Raw genomic sequence first — 19,998 nt, forward strand, 5'->3', positions numbered from 1 at the left:
GGAATAGGAAAAGGTTTCTCTAACTGGAATTTGCTCTGATTTTTTTTTTAACCATTATCTTCTGTCTGGCTCCAAGGCAGAAGAGTGATAAGGGGTAGGCAATAGGGGTCAGGTGACTTGCCCAGGGTCACACAGCTAGGAAGTATCTGAGGTCAGATTTGAACCTAGGACCTCCCTTCTCTAGGCCTGGCTCTCAATCCACTGAACCACCCAGTTGCCCCCTGCTCTGATTTTTAAAAGGATTTTTTAAAAATTCGTTGTTCTGTTTGCCTTGGCTTGACTTTTTCCTTTTAAATTTTGTTTGTTTTCTATTTAGGAAGCTATTTTGCTAGCCACTTCATCATGGGAGGGGAAAAGTTTGACTCAACTCACCCTGAAGGATATTTGTTTGGAGAGAACAGCGATTTGAACTTCCTGGGGAACAGACCAGTAGCGGTATGTTACCTAGATTTAATTCACTTTTGTTGGGGGTTTCACTGATCAGTATAGTTAATTATATTACTGAGATTGAAAAGATCAGTCTGCTTTTTTAATAGTTTGACACAAAGCTGAGCTATATGGACATATTAGCTGTGTATCTAAACCTTTTTTGGTTGTGACTTTCATTCGCTGATGAGTATGTTGGGATAAAAGCAAATACCACAAATCAAGGCTTTTTTTCTAGGTCATATGAGAATCTTTGATAGTCCTGTAGTCTTTTCCCCTTTTGGATTTATGATTTCCAGCTTTCATTTATTTATTCACTATTGATTGCTGATTATATACTACCTAGTAATATTACTGTGCTAAGCTTTGCCAGAGTTATTGATGATGTTTATCTCATAGCTCTCTGCCCTCAAGAAACCTATAGTTCAGCAGGAGAAACAAAACAAACATATGTAACATTTTAAAAATAGTAACAGTAGATATTGTTTACATTATAGACATATCCTGATGCCTTATCTTGGTGTAAAGGGTACCCTGGCTTTTTGAAAGTGCTCTGTAGAGAATAAACTCCGGAAGGTACTACCCCATATGATCTGCAGTGGAGTCAGCCTACTAAAGTATAGAGGGTCTCATCATCAGAAGTCTGGTGGCCACGAGGTGGTTTTTTTTTTTTAATTCATTTCATTAAATGGCCTACTTAAAGCATGAAAGAGATGTGACCTGCCTTTATGGAAGGAGCATCCATATATCTATGACCCTTGAACTTGTATGTTTGTGTGTGTGTGTTTAATTAACCCTTACTTTGTCTTAGAAATGATAATAAATATGGGTTCCAATGCAGAAGAATGGTAAAGGCTAGGCAGTTGATGTTAAGTGACTTGCCAGGATCATACAGCCAGGAAGTGTTGGGGGCCAGATTTGAGTCCAAGGCCTCCCATCTCCAACCCTGGCTCTGCTTCCACTGAGCCATCTAGCTGCCCTGACCCTTGAAATTTTAGAGTAGAAGATAGCAGATGATCAAATAATATATAAGTACAGGGGACAGAGAGATTAAGGAGCTGCTACAGTGGTTAGGGGAGACTTTATAAATAAAATGGGACTTGAAGGACAACTTCCTAAAGAAGATGACATGAAGGAGTAGCTAGTGGCTCAGTGGATTGAGAGTCAGTAGAGGATATCGAAGCCTCCTGATTCAGATCTGGCCTCAGGCACTTCTTAGTTGTGTGACCCCAGATAAGTCACTTAACCCACTTTGCTTAGCTTTACCACTCTTCTGCCTTGGAACCATTACACAGTATTGATTCTAAGACAGAAGGTGAGAGTTAAAAAGAAATAACTGACCTAGGAAAGAGGCCAAGGAGAGATATTTTAAGAATCCATGGATACTCTGAAAACCATGACCAAACAAAAAATCCAAATACTATATTTTAACAAATCATCTAAAAATTTCTTAAGATCTATTAGAAGCAGAGGATAAAGTAAAACTAGAAAAATTTTTATTAGCCACTTCCTGAGAGAAATTCTGAATTTAAAATATCCAGGAACATCATAGCCAAAACCCCCAGCTTTAATGCAAGAAAAGAAATACTGCAGATAGCCTAAAGAAATAGAATTGAAGTACCAAGGAAATATATTCAGACTTACTCTGTTGTTGTGGTAACAGTGAAGTGAAGGAAATCTTGGAAGAGAATGCCAAAAGGAAAAAAGAAAAGACAAGTAAAGGCTTACAACAAAAAATAACTTATCCTACAAAAGTGAACATGATCCTGTAGGGAGGATAATTAACTTTTAATATACTAGAAGATTTTCAGGCATTCCTAGTCAAAAATTTAAAACTGAGTAGAATTTTTGAATTGAAAACACAAGAGACAAAAGAAACCTAAAAGTTTAAATATATTTGAGCAATTTGACGTGGCTAAACTATGAGTAAATGCTTGCATTCTAATAAGAAGGAAAGAGTTATATTTTTTCATAACTGCATTGTCCTTAGAAATCACAGAAGGAGTAAAAAAAGGTAAATGCCACACCCGAGTGTGGTTTTGTTCTTTTTGTTTAAGAAAAGAAAGAGAGAAAGAGGAAAGGATATGCTAGAAAAGAAATGAAAAGGAAGAACTTATTCTTTCTAACATTTGTGTTATTCCAGAAGAATACACAAATACAGAGAGAAGAACAACTCTTGAACTTCATTCTTGTCTGAACCAGGTAAAGGAGCATTTAACACACATACTTGAAAACATATACAATATAGAGAATTTGATATAGAAATACTTAACTTCATTAGAAAAGCATACAGGAACTGGAAGCTAAGATAGTAGCATTTAAGAGGGAGGATAGAGCTGGGAAGGAATAGTCATAAGCAAAAGAACTTCCAACTATGGAAGATAGATCATAACGGGATAATTAATATAAAGGGTAAGAATCTGTGATTGGCTTTGGTCTGGATGAAGAGTAGAGATTCAGAAGAACAGTATCACATCACTTCAATTATGGATTAATAAGATCAGTTCTTTTCTGCCTTTCCCCACTTTTTTTCTTTTAAAGTAGGACTGGGGAGCAAAGAAAGGGAAAAAAAGTAACAAGATAATATTATAAAGGGAATAAGACATCTAACAATCATTACTATGAATGTGAATGAGATTTAACTCACCAATAAAAGGAGAAGAAGAGATACTGGAATAGAAACCAGAATCTAACATATTGTTGATTAGAAACACATTTTAGACACAAAAGTATCACATAGCGATAAAGCAAAGTGTAAATCCTAAAACGCAAGAGTAATAATTGTTATCTTAGGTAAAACACCAGCAAAAATTATAATAGTTAAAAGAAATATACAGAGAAAGTGTACATTAAACATGCTATCAATAATGAAATAATATTAATATTTAACATATGTACACTGAATGGCACAGCCTCTAACTACTTCAAGAAAAAACTAAACAAACTATAGGGAAGAAATATATCACAAAATTCTTAGTAGTTGAAGACCTCATTGTTCCCTTTTTAGAACTAGAAAAATATAAGAAAAAGATGAACAAGAAAGTAATTAAAGACTTGAGTAGAATACAAGAAAAGATTTTTTTTAATTAAGAAATGATAGATTTCTGGAAATCTTTGAATGGGAATAGGAAGGAATATACATATTTTTAGGCATTCACTGACACTTGTACAAAAATCAGTCTTGTGTTAGAGGAGATAAAATCTTAAAAACAGATTAGAAAAAAGCAGTGCAATATCACAGTGCAATAAATGTTTTAATCGATGAAAGGCTTCTAAAGAAAGAGTTTAAGTTAATTGGACACTAAGTAATTTAATACTCCAGAATTGCTATGTCAAAAAAAACCCAGATAATTTTTATTAAGAAATCAATGAGATAACATACCAAAGCCTTTTGGGATACAGCCAAAGCCATAATTGATAGTAAATTTTGTATCTCCAAACAAATTTAAATACAGAGAGTGAAAGAGAACAAATTAATGAATTTGTAATAGGTTTTTTTTAATTCCTAGAAAAGCAATAAATCAAACAATTAAAACCAAGCACCCCCAAAAATGTTTTTAATTAAAGGCATTGGAATCAACATACCAATACTTAATATGATAAATAGCATTTATCCCAGACAACAGCCTACATTATCTATAATAGAGGAATGCTAGGGGCATACCAATATGATCAAAGTTAAGGAGAAAACCAGGGTGTTCATTGTCATAAGAATTATTTGATATTATTCTGTAAATACTAGCTATATCAATAAGAAAAGAAAAAGAAATTTAGTAAATTAGCATAGACAAAGAGGAGACAAAATGGTCATTTTTTATAGATGACATGATGATTTATCTAGAAAACCTTAGAATCAACTAAAAGATTAGTTCAAACAATAACTTCTAAAAAGTAGCTCATTATAGGTTATATAAGCCTACAAAATTCATTTTTTTGCATTTATATTATGAATAAAACCCAGCAAAAAGAGAGAAATTCTATTTAAAATGACTACAGAACATTTATAAAAATTAGAAGTCTAGGGGTAGCTAGGTGGCTCAGTGGATAGAGAGCCAAGCCTAGAGACTCAAATCTGGTCTGCAACACTTCCTAGCTATGTGACCCTGGGCAAGTCATTTAACCCTCTGTTGCCTAGCCCTTGCTGCTCTTTTGCCTTAGATCCAATGCATAGTGTTGATTCTAAGATGAAAGGTAAGGACTTAAAAAAATAATCTAAAAGGCATATGGGAATTATAGGAATACATCTACAAAATACTCTTTACCTCAAATTATGGCAAACTTAAATAATAGGGAAAATATTAATCATTATTGGGATAGCCTAAACTAATAAAAATGTCATAAAATAGTTTCTAGATTCAGTGCCATACCAATCAAACTTCTAAAGGACTACTTTATAAAATTAGAAAAAAATTAACAAAGTTCATTTAGAAGAACAAAAGTTCTGTGGCACTAGGGTAAAGGTTGGCTGGTAGTACAGTAGGGTGGAAGTGACTCCAGCTCTGGGCTTTAGAAGAGGGGAAAGCAATAGCAGTAGTACCAGGAGAGAGCTCAGTGTCCCAAGAGGGTAAGAGGATTGATTCCTGGTCAGGAAGAGATTACAGAGGACCCTGTGTGCTAGGAGTGGGCATAGGCCATTTGGCAACTCCATTGCCTGTTACCCAGATGAGAGAGAGGAATTGTGGCCATGAAGGAGAAAGGGCCCTATTTGGTAAGGACCAAAGTGAGTACCAAGGGGAAGACAATAACCACATACTTCCTAAGATCATGCCTCCTTGGAAACATCAAAAAACTTATAGACCCTAAAACCTAGCAATGAAAACAGCAGAATATAAAAGCCTGAAGCTTGGGACAGTCACATCCCTCCTGATATCCCCCTCTTTTCCTCCCAGAGAAACAGAGGCCAACTCTAAAATGAAGTATAGAGTAAGTTAAAAATAACCTGGGGGGCAGCTGGGTAGCTCAATGGATTGAGAGCCAAGCCTAGAGACAGGAGGTCCTAGGTTCAAATTCGGCCTCAGACACTTCCCAGTTGTGTGACCCTGGGCAAGTCACTTGACCCCCATTGCCTAGCCCTTACCACTCTTCTGCCTTCTGCCATGGAGCCAATATGTAGACAGAAGGTAAGGGTTTAAAAAAAAGAACCTGAAAAAATGAGCAAAAAAAAAAAGAGCCTGACCATAGAAAGTACTATAATGACAGGGAAGCTCAAGACACAAACTCAGAAAACAATGTTCGGAAAATACAAGCAAAACCCAAAAGAAGAAAATGCAGATTGGACACAAGCCCAACAAGAATTCCTAGAAGAGCCAAAGAAAAAAAGCCTTTTTTTCTAAAAAGAGCAAAAAATTATTTTTAAAATCATGTAAGAGTGGTAGAAGAAAAATTGGGAAAAGAAATGAGAACAATGTAAGAAAATTATGAGAAGAGAGTTAATAGCTTAGTTAAAAAGAATTGGCCAAACAGTAAAAACTGGTATAATAACTCCTTAAAAATCAGAATTGGCCAAGTGGAAACTGATTCCATGAGGCATCAAGAAATAATAAAACAAAATCAAAAGAATAAAAAAAATGAGACTATGTGAAAAACAGTAAAATTTACTGACCTAAAAAATAGATGGAGAAGAGATAATTTAAGAATTATTGAACTCCCCAACAGCCATGATAAAAAAGAGAGAGGGAGAGAGAAAAGAGTAAGAAGTCAGAAATAGCCTTGGGGTTGCAAACCTAGATGACTAGAAGAATAGTGGTACCTTCAACAGAAATTCAGATGTTTAGAAGAGAGTTCAGTTTTGGGAAAAAGTTAACAGATTGAAATGTTGATTTTGAGATCTCACTGGGACATCCCATTTTGAAATGTCCTATAGGCAATTGGGAATGCAGGATTAAATTTCAGAGAGACTGGATCAGGATACATAATAATGTATAATGATGATGGAGTGGTGAGAGAATAATAAGGGACCTAGGACAGAGTCATGATTTGGGTGATGAGCCAGCAGAGAAGATGAGAAAGAGCGCTTAGCAGATGGCAGGAGGAGAAAATAGTTTCATGAGAACCCAGAGGGGATTGAGTAATAAGGAGATGAGAATGGTCAACAGTGTCAAATATGGCAGATAGATCAGTAAGGATGAGAACTAAAAAAAGATCATCAGATTTAATAATTAAGAGATCATTGGAAATTTTAGAAAGTGGCTTCAGTCAGATAATGAGGTTGGAAGCTAAATGGCAAATGTTTGAGGAATGAGTGAGAAGAAGGAAAAAAAGTCAGGGAATGTAGACTGAAACAATTTTTTCCAAAATTTGGCAGAGAAAGAGAGGATTAGTGCTAGGTGATTATCTTCAGAGAATGATAGGGTCTGGTGAAGGTTTTTTTAAGAATGGGGAAAGATAGGTCCATTTTAAGGCAATAGAGATAGAACCCATAGATAGGGAAAAGCTGAAGGGTCAAAAAGTGGGGATTAGGGGGAAAGTAATGATTTGAGTTTGTAATCAGCTGGAGAAGGCAGGAAGTGATAGGATTAAGACCACTTGTAGAGGAATTGACCTAGGCAAGGAGAAGTCCACTTCATATTCAGAAGCTAGGGAAAAGAAGGAGAAAGTGAGAAAGGATTTTGATTTTGAGATGAAGAGAAGGGGATAAGAAGAACCTTATGTCAAATAGCCTCCACTTTTTTAATAAAGAAGATCCTCCAATAAGACTGAAGAGGTAGGGGGAAATTGTGGAAGTTTGACAAAACAAGAAGTTTAGAAACACTTTACTGGAATGATATTAGGAATAATTGGTGAAGATTAGAAGTATTGCCTTGCTGTAGTGAGGGTCCACTCTAAATTGCATAACATAAATCCAAATTTCAGATACTTACTTTATCTCTGAGAAGGTTATTTAACCTCTATTTCCCTCAGTTTCCTTTACTGTAAAATGTGAATTATAAGAGCACCTTTCCTTGCAGAATTGTTGTGAGGCTGAAATGAGATAATGTTTGTAAAGCATTTGGCACAGTGTCTGGCATACAGTTGATGCTATATAAATATTTTTCATTCCCTCCTGCTCCTCATGGTTGCTGACTTCCTTCAGCTCAGTGAAGGAAACATGAATAAGAACAAAGGAAATGGATAATAGAGATGAGGAACAGGAAAAGGAATCAAATGATTAGAAAATAGAACACCATGTAGAGTTGAATTAGCTAACCATAGAAGCATAATTCCAAAGGGAAGGAAGTGAATGAAGCCTGAACAGAGGCTGCAGAAATACTATAGAATAAAGGAATTAGAACTCTTGAATGGGTTTAGGAAGAGCAAAATGTAGGGAGAGATAGCATGATAAGAATTTATGGTTAGAATCTCAGTGGTTTTTATTGGAGAAGTAGAAAGAACACTTAAGATCAAAGGTGTAACTGACTATGTGTGTGTGAAGTAGAGTAAAGAAGTAAATTATAGGATTTTTTTAAGCTGAGGAATTAGGGAAGGTAAAGAGTTTGAGGGAGCATCATCATTGGTGTTGAGATATCCCAATATGAAGGCAGGAAATGGGGAAAAGAAGACACTGATCCAAGTGTTGTACTCCTTGAGAAAAGAGGGAGAATGATTGGAAGGCCAGCAATAAAGCAGACACCCTAATCTGGATTTGGGTAAATTATATTGGGGATAGATTGATTATTTTGCAGAAATAAGGTAGGTAGTGATGAAAATAAGTTATTTATACCCAAAATCCCAAATGCTTTTCTGCTGAACTAATTTAGACTGTTGAATAATTAGAATACTAGTGAGGGTTATCTTTTACTACCCTTCTCTTTTCCAAATGAGTCAGGAATATTCTTGGAGTTTATAGAAACCAGTTGAACAAGATACTGCTTCACACATTTAGTGCCATTTGCCCTCTAAAGAAGTGATTTGTGATAAACTAATCACTTTGCCCAGGGAAGAAAGAAATAGGACATGAATGACATTAGAGACATATACATTAAAGAATATTCTTGGCAGCCAGTAGTAGTTTTATTTTTTTTAGTGAATTTATTTAGTCAATTTAGAACATTATTACTTGGTTACAAGAATCAGATTATTTCCCTGCCTCCCCTCCTCCTACCCTTCCCACAGCCAACATGCAATTTCATTGGATATTACATATGCCCTTGATCAGAACCTAGTTCCATGTTGTTGGTGTTTGCATTAGGATGTTTCTTTAGAGTCTACATCCCCAACCATATCCCCCTCAACCCATGTGTTCAAGCAGTTGTTTTTCTTTGGTGTTTTTACTCCCACAGTTTTTCCTCTGAATGTGGATAATGTTTTTTTCTCGTAGATTCCTCCGTGTTGTTCAGGATCACTGCATTGCCACTAATGGAGAAGTCCATTACATTCAATTGTACCATACTATATCTGTTTCTGTGTACAATGTTTTCCTGATTCTGCTCCTTTCACTCTGCATCAGTTCATGGAGGTCATTCCACTTCCTATGGAATTCCTCCAGGTCATTATTCCTTTGAGCACAATAGTATTCCATCACCAATAAATACCACAATTTGTTCAGCCATTCCCCAATTGAAGGGCATCCCCTCATTTTCCAATTTTTGGCCACCACAAAGAATGCAGCTATGAATATTCTTGTACAGCTCTTTTTCCTTATCATCTCTTTGGGGTACAGACCCAGCAGTGCTATGGCTGGATCAAAGGGCGGACAGTCTTTTAGCACACTTTGGGCATAGTTCCAAATTGCCCTCCAGAATAGTTGGATCAATTCACAACTCCACCAGCAATGAATTAGTGTCCCTACTTTGCCACATCCCCTCCAGCATTCATTACTTTCCATAGCTGTCATGTTAGCCAATCTGCTAGGTGTGAGGTGATACCTCAGAGTTGTTTTGATTTGCATCTCTCTGATTATAAGAGATGTAGAGCACTTTTTCATGTGCTTATTAATAGTTTTGATTTCTTTGGCTGAGAACTGCCTGTTCATGTCCCTTGCTCATTTGTCAATTGGAGAATGGCTTGATTTTTTGTACAATTGATTTAGTTCTTTATAAATTTGAGTAATTAGACCTTTCTCAGAGGTTTTTATTAAGAAGATTGTCTCCCAATTTGTTGCTTCCCTTCTAATTTTGGTTGCATTAGTTTTGTTTGTACAAAATCTTTTTAATTTGATGTAATCAAAATTATTGATTTTATATTTTGTGATTTTTTTTCTATCTCTTGCTTGGTTTTAAAGTCTTTCCTTTCCTAAAGATCTGACATGTATACTATTCTGTGTTCAACTAATTTGCTTATAGTTTCCTTCTTTATATTCAAGTCATTCACCCATTCTGAGTGAATGTGGGTGTAAGGTGTGAGATGTTGATTCAAACCTAATCTCTCCCATACTGTCTTCCACAGTAGAAGTTTTATGAAAGGTGATGCTCCACAGATCTTCATCTTAAATTGAATCTCCACTGGCCATCTGAAACTACAAAGGTTTATGGTCCACAGAGATTGAGATGGAAGAATTTAGTGGAAATAAGGTAGATAGTAACTCCCTGGGGACTCAGAGGGTTTCAGACCAGGATTGGTCATCTAACAGTTATCTAAGTAATACAGAGACCTGTTGCCTCAGATTATCATGAGGGGAGAGGGGGAAGAGGAAGGAGGGAGGAAGAGAGAAACAGGGACAGACAGAGAGAAAGTGAGAACAAACATGAGTGTGTTTTGGCAGTAACTGGGTGGGTGGGTGGGTTAGTTAGGAAATAACAAAAAAACTCCTTCCAATATGGCTTTCTGGTTTTCCCTTTATATCCAAAAAGGGTCCCTCTTCTGATATATTAGAAATATTACAATTTTTCTAGTTCCCAGAGATTCTAGGACAGTGATTGACAGAATGGATCAAGGGCTCATCTGTCTTCTCTCTGCTTAGGATGGAAAATCTTTTATCCACAAGAACTAGGATGTTACAAAGAAACTTGAGCTAAGCTGAGTATTATCACAATTTCAAAAACAGAGAGTGATCTTCCCATTAATTTAAAGATACAAAGTAAATAAAGTAGATAAGTTGCGTAGGTGAAAAGATAATGGTCACAATATCCTAAAGAGCTTTTCCTTCATAACTAGTTTGACTAATGCCAGGCAGAAAGGACTTAGCTTCCTTTTCTACTTTTCTACTTTTCTTTTCCTTTTCTAATAATCTCTGAATTAAGGCAGGGGTTCCTGAATTAAGGTGTACTAAGGAAGTATAAGAAGCTTGTGTGTGTGTGGGGGGGGGGGTGTTATGGGAATATATGATAAGTAACTATTAATTGATATTAAATTCTCATTTTATTTCTTATGTGCATATTATTGGTAAACTCTGGAATTTATTTTCTTTTCTATTGAATCAAGATATGAGAAAGTTTATTAAAAACCAAGAACTGTGGAGACTGAAAAGGTTGAAAACCTTTGCTTTAAGGAATTGTATCTTCCCCTTAGATTCTATATATAAATAATGACCTGGATAGAAGATGAGGGGAAACTTTCATGAGTTATAAGGATAAGGATATTAAGGATATAAGGATATTAAGAAGAAAAGGCTTCCCCCTAGCAGTGTAGCTGGTATACTGCCTCCTGCCACATATAGCAAGCTGTTATCACTTCATTTTTGTTTCTGGAAGAAAGTTGGCACTTGCAATTAGAGAAATCTTGAAGAGCAAATGTATCCTTAATTGCATCATTAATAGGAATATCAGATTAGACCTTATGGAAAGCATTGCAGCAGTTAAAAAAATCATGTTAGCTCTGGCGCAGACTGCCTTTTGGGGAAGACCTTTCACTGCATCCTACCCTCTCCCCATGTTCTTCTTCTGCCAGTAAGGATATGTATAGTCAGGCAGTCCTCACCCATCCCAACCAAGGATCAGTTGGTGTATGTCCTCAAATGCAGAGTATATTTACAGGAGTAAATACACTCAAATGAGGAGAAGCAGCAAGGATATAACATCTTGGAGTATCTCTTCAGCAAATTAATCTTGGCTGTGTAATTCCATTCGATTGAACTAGCCCCCAGGTCATACCCTTAATTGACCTTGCACTTATTTGGTGGAAGAAGCTACAATTAAAGGTGAACATGCTGCTCAATCTCTGAAGAACTGTCTCTGGTGTCAGTCAGGGACTGTCATGCTGCAGGGAAGGCGATGATGACAGGTTTCATTTGGTATCAGGAGAAGAATGGCATCTCTTCCCAGGGAAACCTGACCCAGTAAACACTTGGAGTAGGTTTAGTAACAAATTTGCCTTCTTAAAACAGAAGAGCAGTAGGCCTCTTGGCTCCTGGCTCTTATATCAGTTACTATTGAGTGGTGGGGCCAAGAAAAGGTCATGGACTGAGATGTCATTTGGCTTTTAGTTTTTCATGAGTAGTATTGAAACCAGATAAATTCATTCCCTTACCATAAAAACTAGCAGGATGTATAGAATGAGGTAGTTAGGTGTTCAGGGCCAAGACTAGGAGTTTTATGCTTACTAAAAAGTGTATGTAACCTTGGACACTTGTTCTGCGTCTCAAATTGCCTATTTGTAAAGTGGGGCTAGTGCTGGCTTTATAGGAATGTAAGGCTTAATTCTTGGAAAGTGCCTTGAGATTGTTGGCTGAAAGAAACATAGCAATGTTGACTGCTAACCATTAATATTTCAAGTTGGTCATTCGTGCAGCTGCTGGCAGCTTGGAGCAGGTCATACACCTGTTTGCAACTTAAGCTCTTCCCAGTTGCCATATAAATGGACCAAGTTTTCATTGCCAGTAAAGTCTCTCCTAATTTAAGTAGCATCAAAGTTATCTCAGATGTTTCCCTTCCCTGTAATTTTGGAGTACTTTTGTCATTCCTTCAGGATCCTCAGTCTGCAAAAGGGCTTCAGAAGGTCTATGCTCCTGGGTGTCCTCAATTTTTTTATTTCTGAAGCTCTAGGTTTTATGAGGAGGAATTAAGAATAGGATCCTTTAAGAATAGGATCAGTTAATCTGAACATCATTAACAACTTTAAATATATGCCTTGCCCTTCTATCCAGGTGGCCCAGGATCTGCTGCTGCCTTTTGCTTTTATTTGGATTCTTTGTTTTGTTGAGGTAAATTAATACGAGGTTTTTGGTTTCTTTAGGTTTAGTGGGCTGAAGACTGACAGCGCCAGCTGCTTCCTTGGCCACATGCCTTTCATGGTTAGGCATTCCTCCCCTCCCTCTGGTCACAAAGGGAAAGTTTGTTGAACTTGATCCTAGAGTCCATTGGCTTACATTAGCAATTAGTGGCTTTCTTCTAAAACCCAGGCCTCATTAACAAGTTGTCCATTTTTCTCAGACCCCTGAGAAGGGTTAGTATAGTAGGTGATGCTACTGGTCCCAATTAAGATGAATAAGGGAATGTCTTTCTTTCTGGATAAAAGTGTTCTTGAAAAATTGGGTAAATTGTTGTTTGTTTGTTTGTTTGTTTTTTAAAGAGAGCTATTGTGGTCATGTGTGAGTTGGGACAATTGTTATTTAAAAGAGGCTCTAAGTGAATCCATTTGTGAATAGAGGTAAAGAGTTATGTTAACCAAAAGGCATCTTGGTCTTTTATGGTCTCAGCTTTAAGTATTTCCTTTTTATTAAGTTCAGTGACTAATTTGGCCTTTTTTTTTTAACCCAGTATGAAAAAATTCAGACTTGTAAAGCAGATAAAATAGGAGACAAGTGCTTAAACTTAAGAAGAATGTTGTGCTTTACAGAAGATTCCACTGGAAAACTAGCTCTTTTTAGATACTAGCCCTCCTATTAAATTACAGTATCATTTGGATTACACATATATTTGTAGACAACTTTTTACAAAACACAACTGTATGTAGATGTATTGTGTTGTGTGACAAGGAAATCACTTTAAAAGACTGATATATATTAATTTAAGGTTGCCAAGGAATTCAGCTATGTAATTCCTAAATGAAAACTCAAGTCAGCAGTCAACCTTTTATGGAGTTTTTAATTACAAACAGGAGGAAGAAAGGTATTAGAGAGAGAGAGAGAGAGAGAGAGAGAGAGAGAGAGAGAGAGAGAGAGAGAGAGAGAGAGAGAGGGAGAGGGAGAGAGAGAGAGAGGGGAGAGAAGGGAATAGGGCTTAAATACCCCCTCTGTTTAGGCTGGGCCAAAAGGCCCAAGCCCTTAGATAGCTGAGGCAAAGAAAAGAGATCAGTCCCCATCACTCACGTGACCAAAATGGAGAAACAGTCTCAGGGGCCTCCACCTCCAGACTCCTTCAGAGCAAAACTTCTCAGAGCACCACCTCTCAAAGCAAAACCTCTCGAACTTTTTCAGTCCTCAGACCCCACTATCTTTAAGGAAACCATCTCAGTTCCCTCCCCTCAGTTCTCACATCTACCAATCACTGTCCATGTCTTCCCTGTGCCAATGGTGGCTCTAGCTTAACCCAGGACCACCCAGAGGTCTGCCCCTTTGCACATGTCTGTTGAAGGTCATATTTTCAAATAATTAAATCTTGATCCTTGCTGCAGCCCTTCCTAAATCCTTTTACTCTGAGTAGGGTGGAGATTGTAGTTTCAAGACCTGGTTCTGTCATTCCAAGTATCTCTATTGTATCAATTCTAAAATCAATCATGACTCAAAGAACTTCCTGTACTATGCTTAAGCATAGGTCAAAGCCCTTTCCATTGTTTAGCAAAAGGTTTCTGTCCTAAAGTAGTCTTAGGTAGGGAGGAGAAGGATCCTCCCATGCCCAGGGGTTTCAGATTCCAATAGAGTTCTTACTATCAGTAGGAAATTTTTTCCAGTATGAGATTTCCCAATGGTGAAATTTCCAACATTCATAAGTCTAAGAAATTTTAAGGTTTACAGTTGTTGTCCAGGATAAAGGGTTGATCTTAGAATCAGGAAGACTTGAGTTCAAACCCTACTTTTGATACATCCTGACTTTGTGATCCTGGGCATGGTGCTTAACCTATCACTTCCTAGACAAATTTTTTTTTTAATTTTTAAACATTATTTTATTTGGTCATTTCCATACATTATTCATTGGAAACAAAGATCATTTTCTTTTCTTCCCCTCCCCCCCACCTTTCCCTCTCCCATAGCCGATGCATGATTCCACTGGTTATCACATGTGTTCTTGACTCGAACCCATTTCCCTGTTGTTGGAATTTGCATTATAGTGTTCATTTAGAGTCTCTCCTCAGTCTTATCCCCTCCAACCCTGTAGTCAAGCAGTTGCTTTTCATCAGTGTTTTTACTCCCACAGTTTATCCTCTGCTTGTGGGTAGTATTTTTTAGATCCCTGCAGATTGTTCAGGGACATTGCATTGATACTAATGGAGAAGTCCATCACCTTCGATTGTACCACAGTGTATCAGTCTCTGTGCACAATGTTTTTTTGGTTCTGCTCCTTTCGCTCTGCATCACTTCCTGGAGGTTGTTCCAGTCTCCATGGAATTCCTCTACTTTATTATTCCTTTTAGCACAATAGTATTCCATCACCAACATATACCACAATTTGTTCAGCCATTCCCCAATTGATGGGCATCCCCTCGTTTTCCAATTTTTGGCCACCACAAAGAGTGCAGCTATGAATATTCTTGTACAAGTCTTTTTCCTTATTATCTCTTTGGGGTACAAACCCAGCAGTGCTATGGCTGGATCAAAGGGCAGACAGTCTTTAAATCACCCTTTGGGCATAGTTCCAAATTGCCCTCCAGAATGGTTAGATCAATTCACAACTCCACCAGCAATGAATTAATGTCCCCACTTTGCCACATCCCCTCCAGCATTCATTACTTTCCATAGCTGTCATGTTAGCCAATCTGCTAGGTGTGAGGTGATACCTCAGAGTTGTTTTGATTTGCATCTCTCTGATTATAAGAGATGTAGAGCACTTTTTCATGTGCTTATTAATAGTTTTGATTTCTTTGGCTGAGAACTGCCTGTTCATGTCCCTTGCCCATTTGTCAATTGGAGAATGGCTTGATTTTTTGTACAATTGATTTAGTTCTTTATAAATTTGAGTAATTAAACCTTTGTCAGAGGTTTTTATGAAGATTGTTTCCCAATTTGTTGCTACCCTTCTGATTTTGGTTACATTGATTTTGTTTGTACAAAACCTTTTTAATTTGATGTAATCCAGATTATTTATTTTGCATTTTGTAACTCTTTCTAATTCTTGCTTGGTTTTGAAGTCTTTCCCTTCCCAAAGGTCTGACATGTATACTATTCTGTGTTTGCCTAATTTTCTTATAGTTTCCTTCTTTATGTTCAAGTCATTCACCCATTTTGAATTTATCTTGGTGTAGGGTGTGAGGTGTTGATCTAAACCTAATCTTTCCCACACTGTCCTCCAATTTTCCCAGCAGTTTTTATGAAATAGTGGATTTTTGTCCCAAAAGCTGGGATCTTTGGGTTTGTCATATACTGTCTTGCTGAGGTTGCTTGCCCCCAGTCTGTCTCTTAGCCAGTACCAAATTGTTTTGATGACTGCTGCTTTATAATATAGTCTGAGATCTGGGACTGCAAGACCCCCTTCCTTTGTATTTTTTTTTCATTACTTCCCTGGATATCCTTGATCTTTTGTTCTTCCAAATGAACTTTGTTATGGTTTTTTCTAAATCAGTAAAAAAAATTTTTGGAAGTTCCATGGGTATGGCACTAAATAGATAGATGAGTTTGGGTAGGATGGCCATTTTTATTATATTGGCTCGTCCTACCCATGAGCAGTTAATGTTCTTCCAATTGTTCAAGTCTAGTTTTAGTTGTGTGGAAAGTGTTTTGTAGTTCTGTTCATATAGATCCTGTGTTTGTCTCGGGAGATAGATTCCTAGGTATTTTATTTTGTCTAGGGTAATTTTGAATGGGATTTCTCTTTCTAGTTCTTGCTGCTGAGCTGTGTTGGAAATATATAGAAATGCTGATGACTTATGTGGGTTTATTTTGTATCCTGCAACTTTGCTAAAGTTGTTGATTATTTCAATTAGCTTTTTGGTTGAATCTCTAGGATTCTTTAAGTAAACCATCATGTCATTTGCAAAGAGCGATAATTTGGTCTCCTCCTTGCCTATTTTAATGCCTTCAATTTCTTTTTCTTCTCTAATTGCTACTGCTAGTGTTTCTAATACAATGTCAAATAATAGAGGTGATAATGGGCATCCTTGTTTCACTCCTGATCTTAATGGGAATGGATTTAGTTTATCCCCATTGCAGATGATATTAGTTGATGGTTTTAGATATATTCTGTTTATTATTTTTAGGAATGACCTTTCTATTCCTATGCTTTCTAGTGTTTTTAGTAGGAATGGGTGTTGTATTTTATCAAAGGCTTTTTCTGCATCTATTGAGATAATCATGTGGTTCTTGTTGGTTTGCTTGTTGATGTGGTCAATTATGTGAATAGTTTTCCTAATGACAAATTTCTAATATGATGCTTTAATGGGGAAAGCAGGTAGCAGTCTACACAGGTAGAGCAAGGTCTTCACTGGGAGCTTTCTACCCTGATAAACAGCATTAAGTCCAATCTAAAATAAAAGTCTGTTTCCTGTCATTATCTGTGTTTAGGGCACAGGATGAAAGAAACGGTTTAGTTAGGTTTTTATAGCATGCAAATGACATTTTTTTGGTCTTCATATTTGAAATTTAACTTCTTTCTTTTTTGGCTGTGCTTTTTTGAACATACAGAAAAACCAGATTGGAGATATGTGTTCTATTCTGCTTATCTTATGTCCTTTCCAAAGAAGAGGAAATAATTTTTAAATGACTTTCTCCTCAGGAAAGTAATTTCCTGACTCTTAGCTACCAGAAATATGTGAATAAATCTCAAATATATAAACAGAAGCTTTCTCAATATCCAGCTAGCAGCAGAGTTACATCATAAAGTCTATAAATAGAAACAACTATGTGACCAAAGTGCAGGCTCTGACCCTACAAGTTAACATTGTTTTTGATCCCTGAAATAGCATTGAAAACGTGTTGACATATTTTTAGAAAATTGAGTCTTCTTATTTCACCCAAATTGAGAGTGCAATCCTACATCCTAGGTCCAATCCTACAACTGATAGGGATTGGGGGTGGGAGGCAGAGGGAGAGAGCTTTGATTTGTTCTTTTTCTAACCTGATCAGACATGCATTTTCCAAATCAGCCTAGTCTCTCCCCACCTCCTAACCCCATCCCTGAGGGCTAGCCTCACAGATCAGCTTCACTTATTGCACCTCAGAACTTCAGAGCTCATCTTTTTTAGTAGATGGGATTACAGGTGTGTGCCACCTCACCTGGCAACTTATCCACATTTTACAAGAATTATAGAATTTATTTCTTTTAGGATATGAGACTATCCAGAACTTAATGCTTTCTAGTTGACATAAAGTTCAGTGCACCTTTGGAATATGAGTAACAAAAATAAAATGTTAGTTGTAACCTTGTGAGCAAAAATGTGGATGGGTGGAAGAAGAAATAGCAAGGTTTTAATATTTGACATTTAGCCTTAATAGAGATTTTTGAAATTATTTATTATATATTGAATATTACTAATAATATTTTCTTGGTAAGTATTGACATTTAACCAATTTCATTGCATAAAATTAATAATTTTTCAGTCACTCCTTCCAGTTCTCCATTGGGATTCTTTTTTTAGTTCATCATTCATTTTTCCTCTTATGATTTTAATTAGTATATATTCTATTCTTCTAGTTTTGTTTCATTTTCTTTTTTGCTTTTTCTCATAAAGGTCTTTCCAAAATTATAATGATGAAGTTTAGCCTTAGCTAAGAGAGAAAATACACCTCCTCCTGTTCTTTTCAGAGGTCAGGGTGTGGAACATTGTCAACAATGTCAAGTTTCATTGATTGGTTTTTTTAGACTGCTTTTTAACCCCTTCTAAGTTTTTTATTTTTATCTGAGAAGAAAAATGTTAATGTATAGTTATTTTTGTAATTTTTTTCATACTTTGTTAAATTGCTCATCAAAAAAAAAACGCACAAATTTGCATTACAAAGCAATGGATGAGTCCTGTCAACATTAAGTTTTTAATTGTTTTTTTTTCTTTCCAATTCAGCGTATAAGATAGTACTTTAAAATTAGACTTTTCGAAAACTTTTATTTAGTGCTAGGGAATTCCCCACAAGAGACATTTATTTGGGCTTGGATCTATGTATTAGGAAGGTATTTTCAAATGAATATACTTTCCTTTGAGAATGGTGTCACTTGGTGGGTGTATTCAGACAAACTGATTAGATCTCTTAAAATTATACATCCCTCATTTAAAATATTTCTTTTCACTTATATTGATGGGGAGAGTGATTGATATGAATTGTTTTCTCAGGGGTTTTTTTGCTTACAAACAAAAGAAACTCCCAGAAATACAGCTTTTAAAAAAAATTATTCTTGGGGACAGTTGGGTAGCTCAGTGAACTGAGAGCTAGGCCTAGAGACAGGAGGTCCTAGGTTCAAATCTGCCTTAGACACTTCCCAGCTGTGGGACCCTAGGCAAGTCACTTAACCCCCATTGCCTAGCCCTTACCATTCTTCTGCCTTAGAACCAGTACACAGTATTGATTCCAAGATGGAAAGTAAAAGTTTTTAAAAAATTTTTTTAATTATTCTTTATATTGTGCTTCTAATACTGTAAAGATTTATTTATTAAAAAATAAATTATCAACATGTTATCCTCTCCAATTGGCAGAAAAGTGTAGCCTAATTAAAAGTTAAGTGCCTGGAACATTGATTAAGATAGTGACATAAAAAAGTCAGATTAGAGCCTAGTTCCTCCACATATATTCTTTAAAAAAATTTTTTTTCACACTTCCTATCTTTGTGACCCTGAGCAAATCACTTAATCCCCATTATATGGCCCTTATCACTCTTCTGCCTTAACCAGTACACAATTTTGATTCTAAAATGGAAGGTAAGGACTTATTGATAAAGATTATATTAGTGCTTTCATGCAATGCATATTTCCATATTGCTCATGTGTTGTGGTTGAAGACATATCACATAATAACAATCTCAGGTGTAAAGATTAAAATTAGGAATATTGGGGAGTCTTAGGCAGGGTAGAAATTAGTTTCTCTCTGCAAGGAGTATTATATTTTTTAGAGGTTTATTGAAGATTAAGGATTAAAGAAAATACAGGATAAGAGACACGTGTCCAGGCCATAGAGAGGCCTAGACACAACCTCACCTACATTATGAAAAAAAGCCAGGCCTGCCCCAAAACGGAAGTCCAAGCGCCAGAGAGAGAGTGCTCAAAAGCCTTTGAATCAGCTTAAATACCTTCTCGATCTGGGCCCAGGTGAGATTACAAGGCATTCTGGGGAAGTGGAGCAAAGGCTCGTGGGGATTGTAGTCCTGTATTCGAGTCTATTTTTTACACAGGAAAGAAAGAGAAGGGTGACATGCTTTGAACTGCCTTAGACTCTAACACTTTCTTCTTTGGCTGTTCCACATATATTCTAAAGATATTAAAGGGCACCAGATTGAACAATGATCAAAAATTCCAAAGGGAAATCACAATAAGCTATGTCATCTGCCCCAGGACTGCACAAAAAAGAAAGCCAGAAACTGGCTAGGCTTATAATGGGGGTAGGATGGAGAGGAAAGAAAGGGACAACTAGAGAAGCCATTGAGA

The 19,998-nt window shown here is 36.6% G+C and overlaps 1 protein-coding gene across 5 annotated transcripts in view; it reads left to right on the forward strand.

Annotated features, from left to right (window-relative positions):
• RNF157 (ring finger protein 157) overlaps nucleotides 1-19,998 on the forward strand; it is a 161,121-nt gene that overhangs the window by 72,386 nt on the left and 68,737 nt on the right. For all 5 annotated transcript variants that reach the window (XM_056817099.1, XM_016430634.2, XM_001369013.5 and 2 more), the window contains one exon: nucleotides 317-435. In XM_056817099.1, coding sequence (XP_056673077.1) covers nucleotides 317-435 — 119 coding nt within the window. The remainder of the gene's footprint in view (nucleotides 1-316; nucleotides 436-19,998) is intronic.

This window comes from Monodelphis domestica, chromosome 2 (assembly GCF_027887165.1).
Source record: "Monodelphis domestica isolate mMonDom1 chromosome 2, mMonDom1.pri, whole genome shotgun sequence".
Classification (NCBI taxonomy): Eukaryota; Metazoa; Chordata; class Mammalia; order Didelphimorphia; family Didelphidae; genus Monodelphis; species Monodelphis domestica.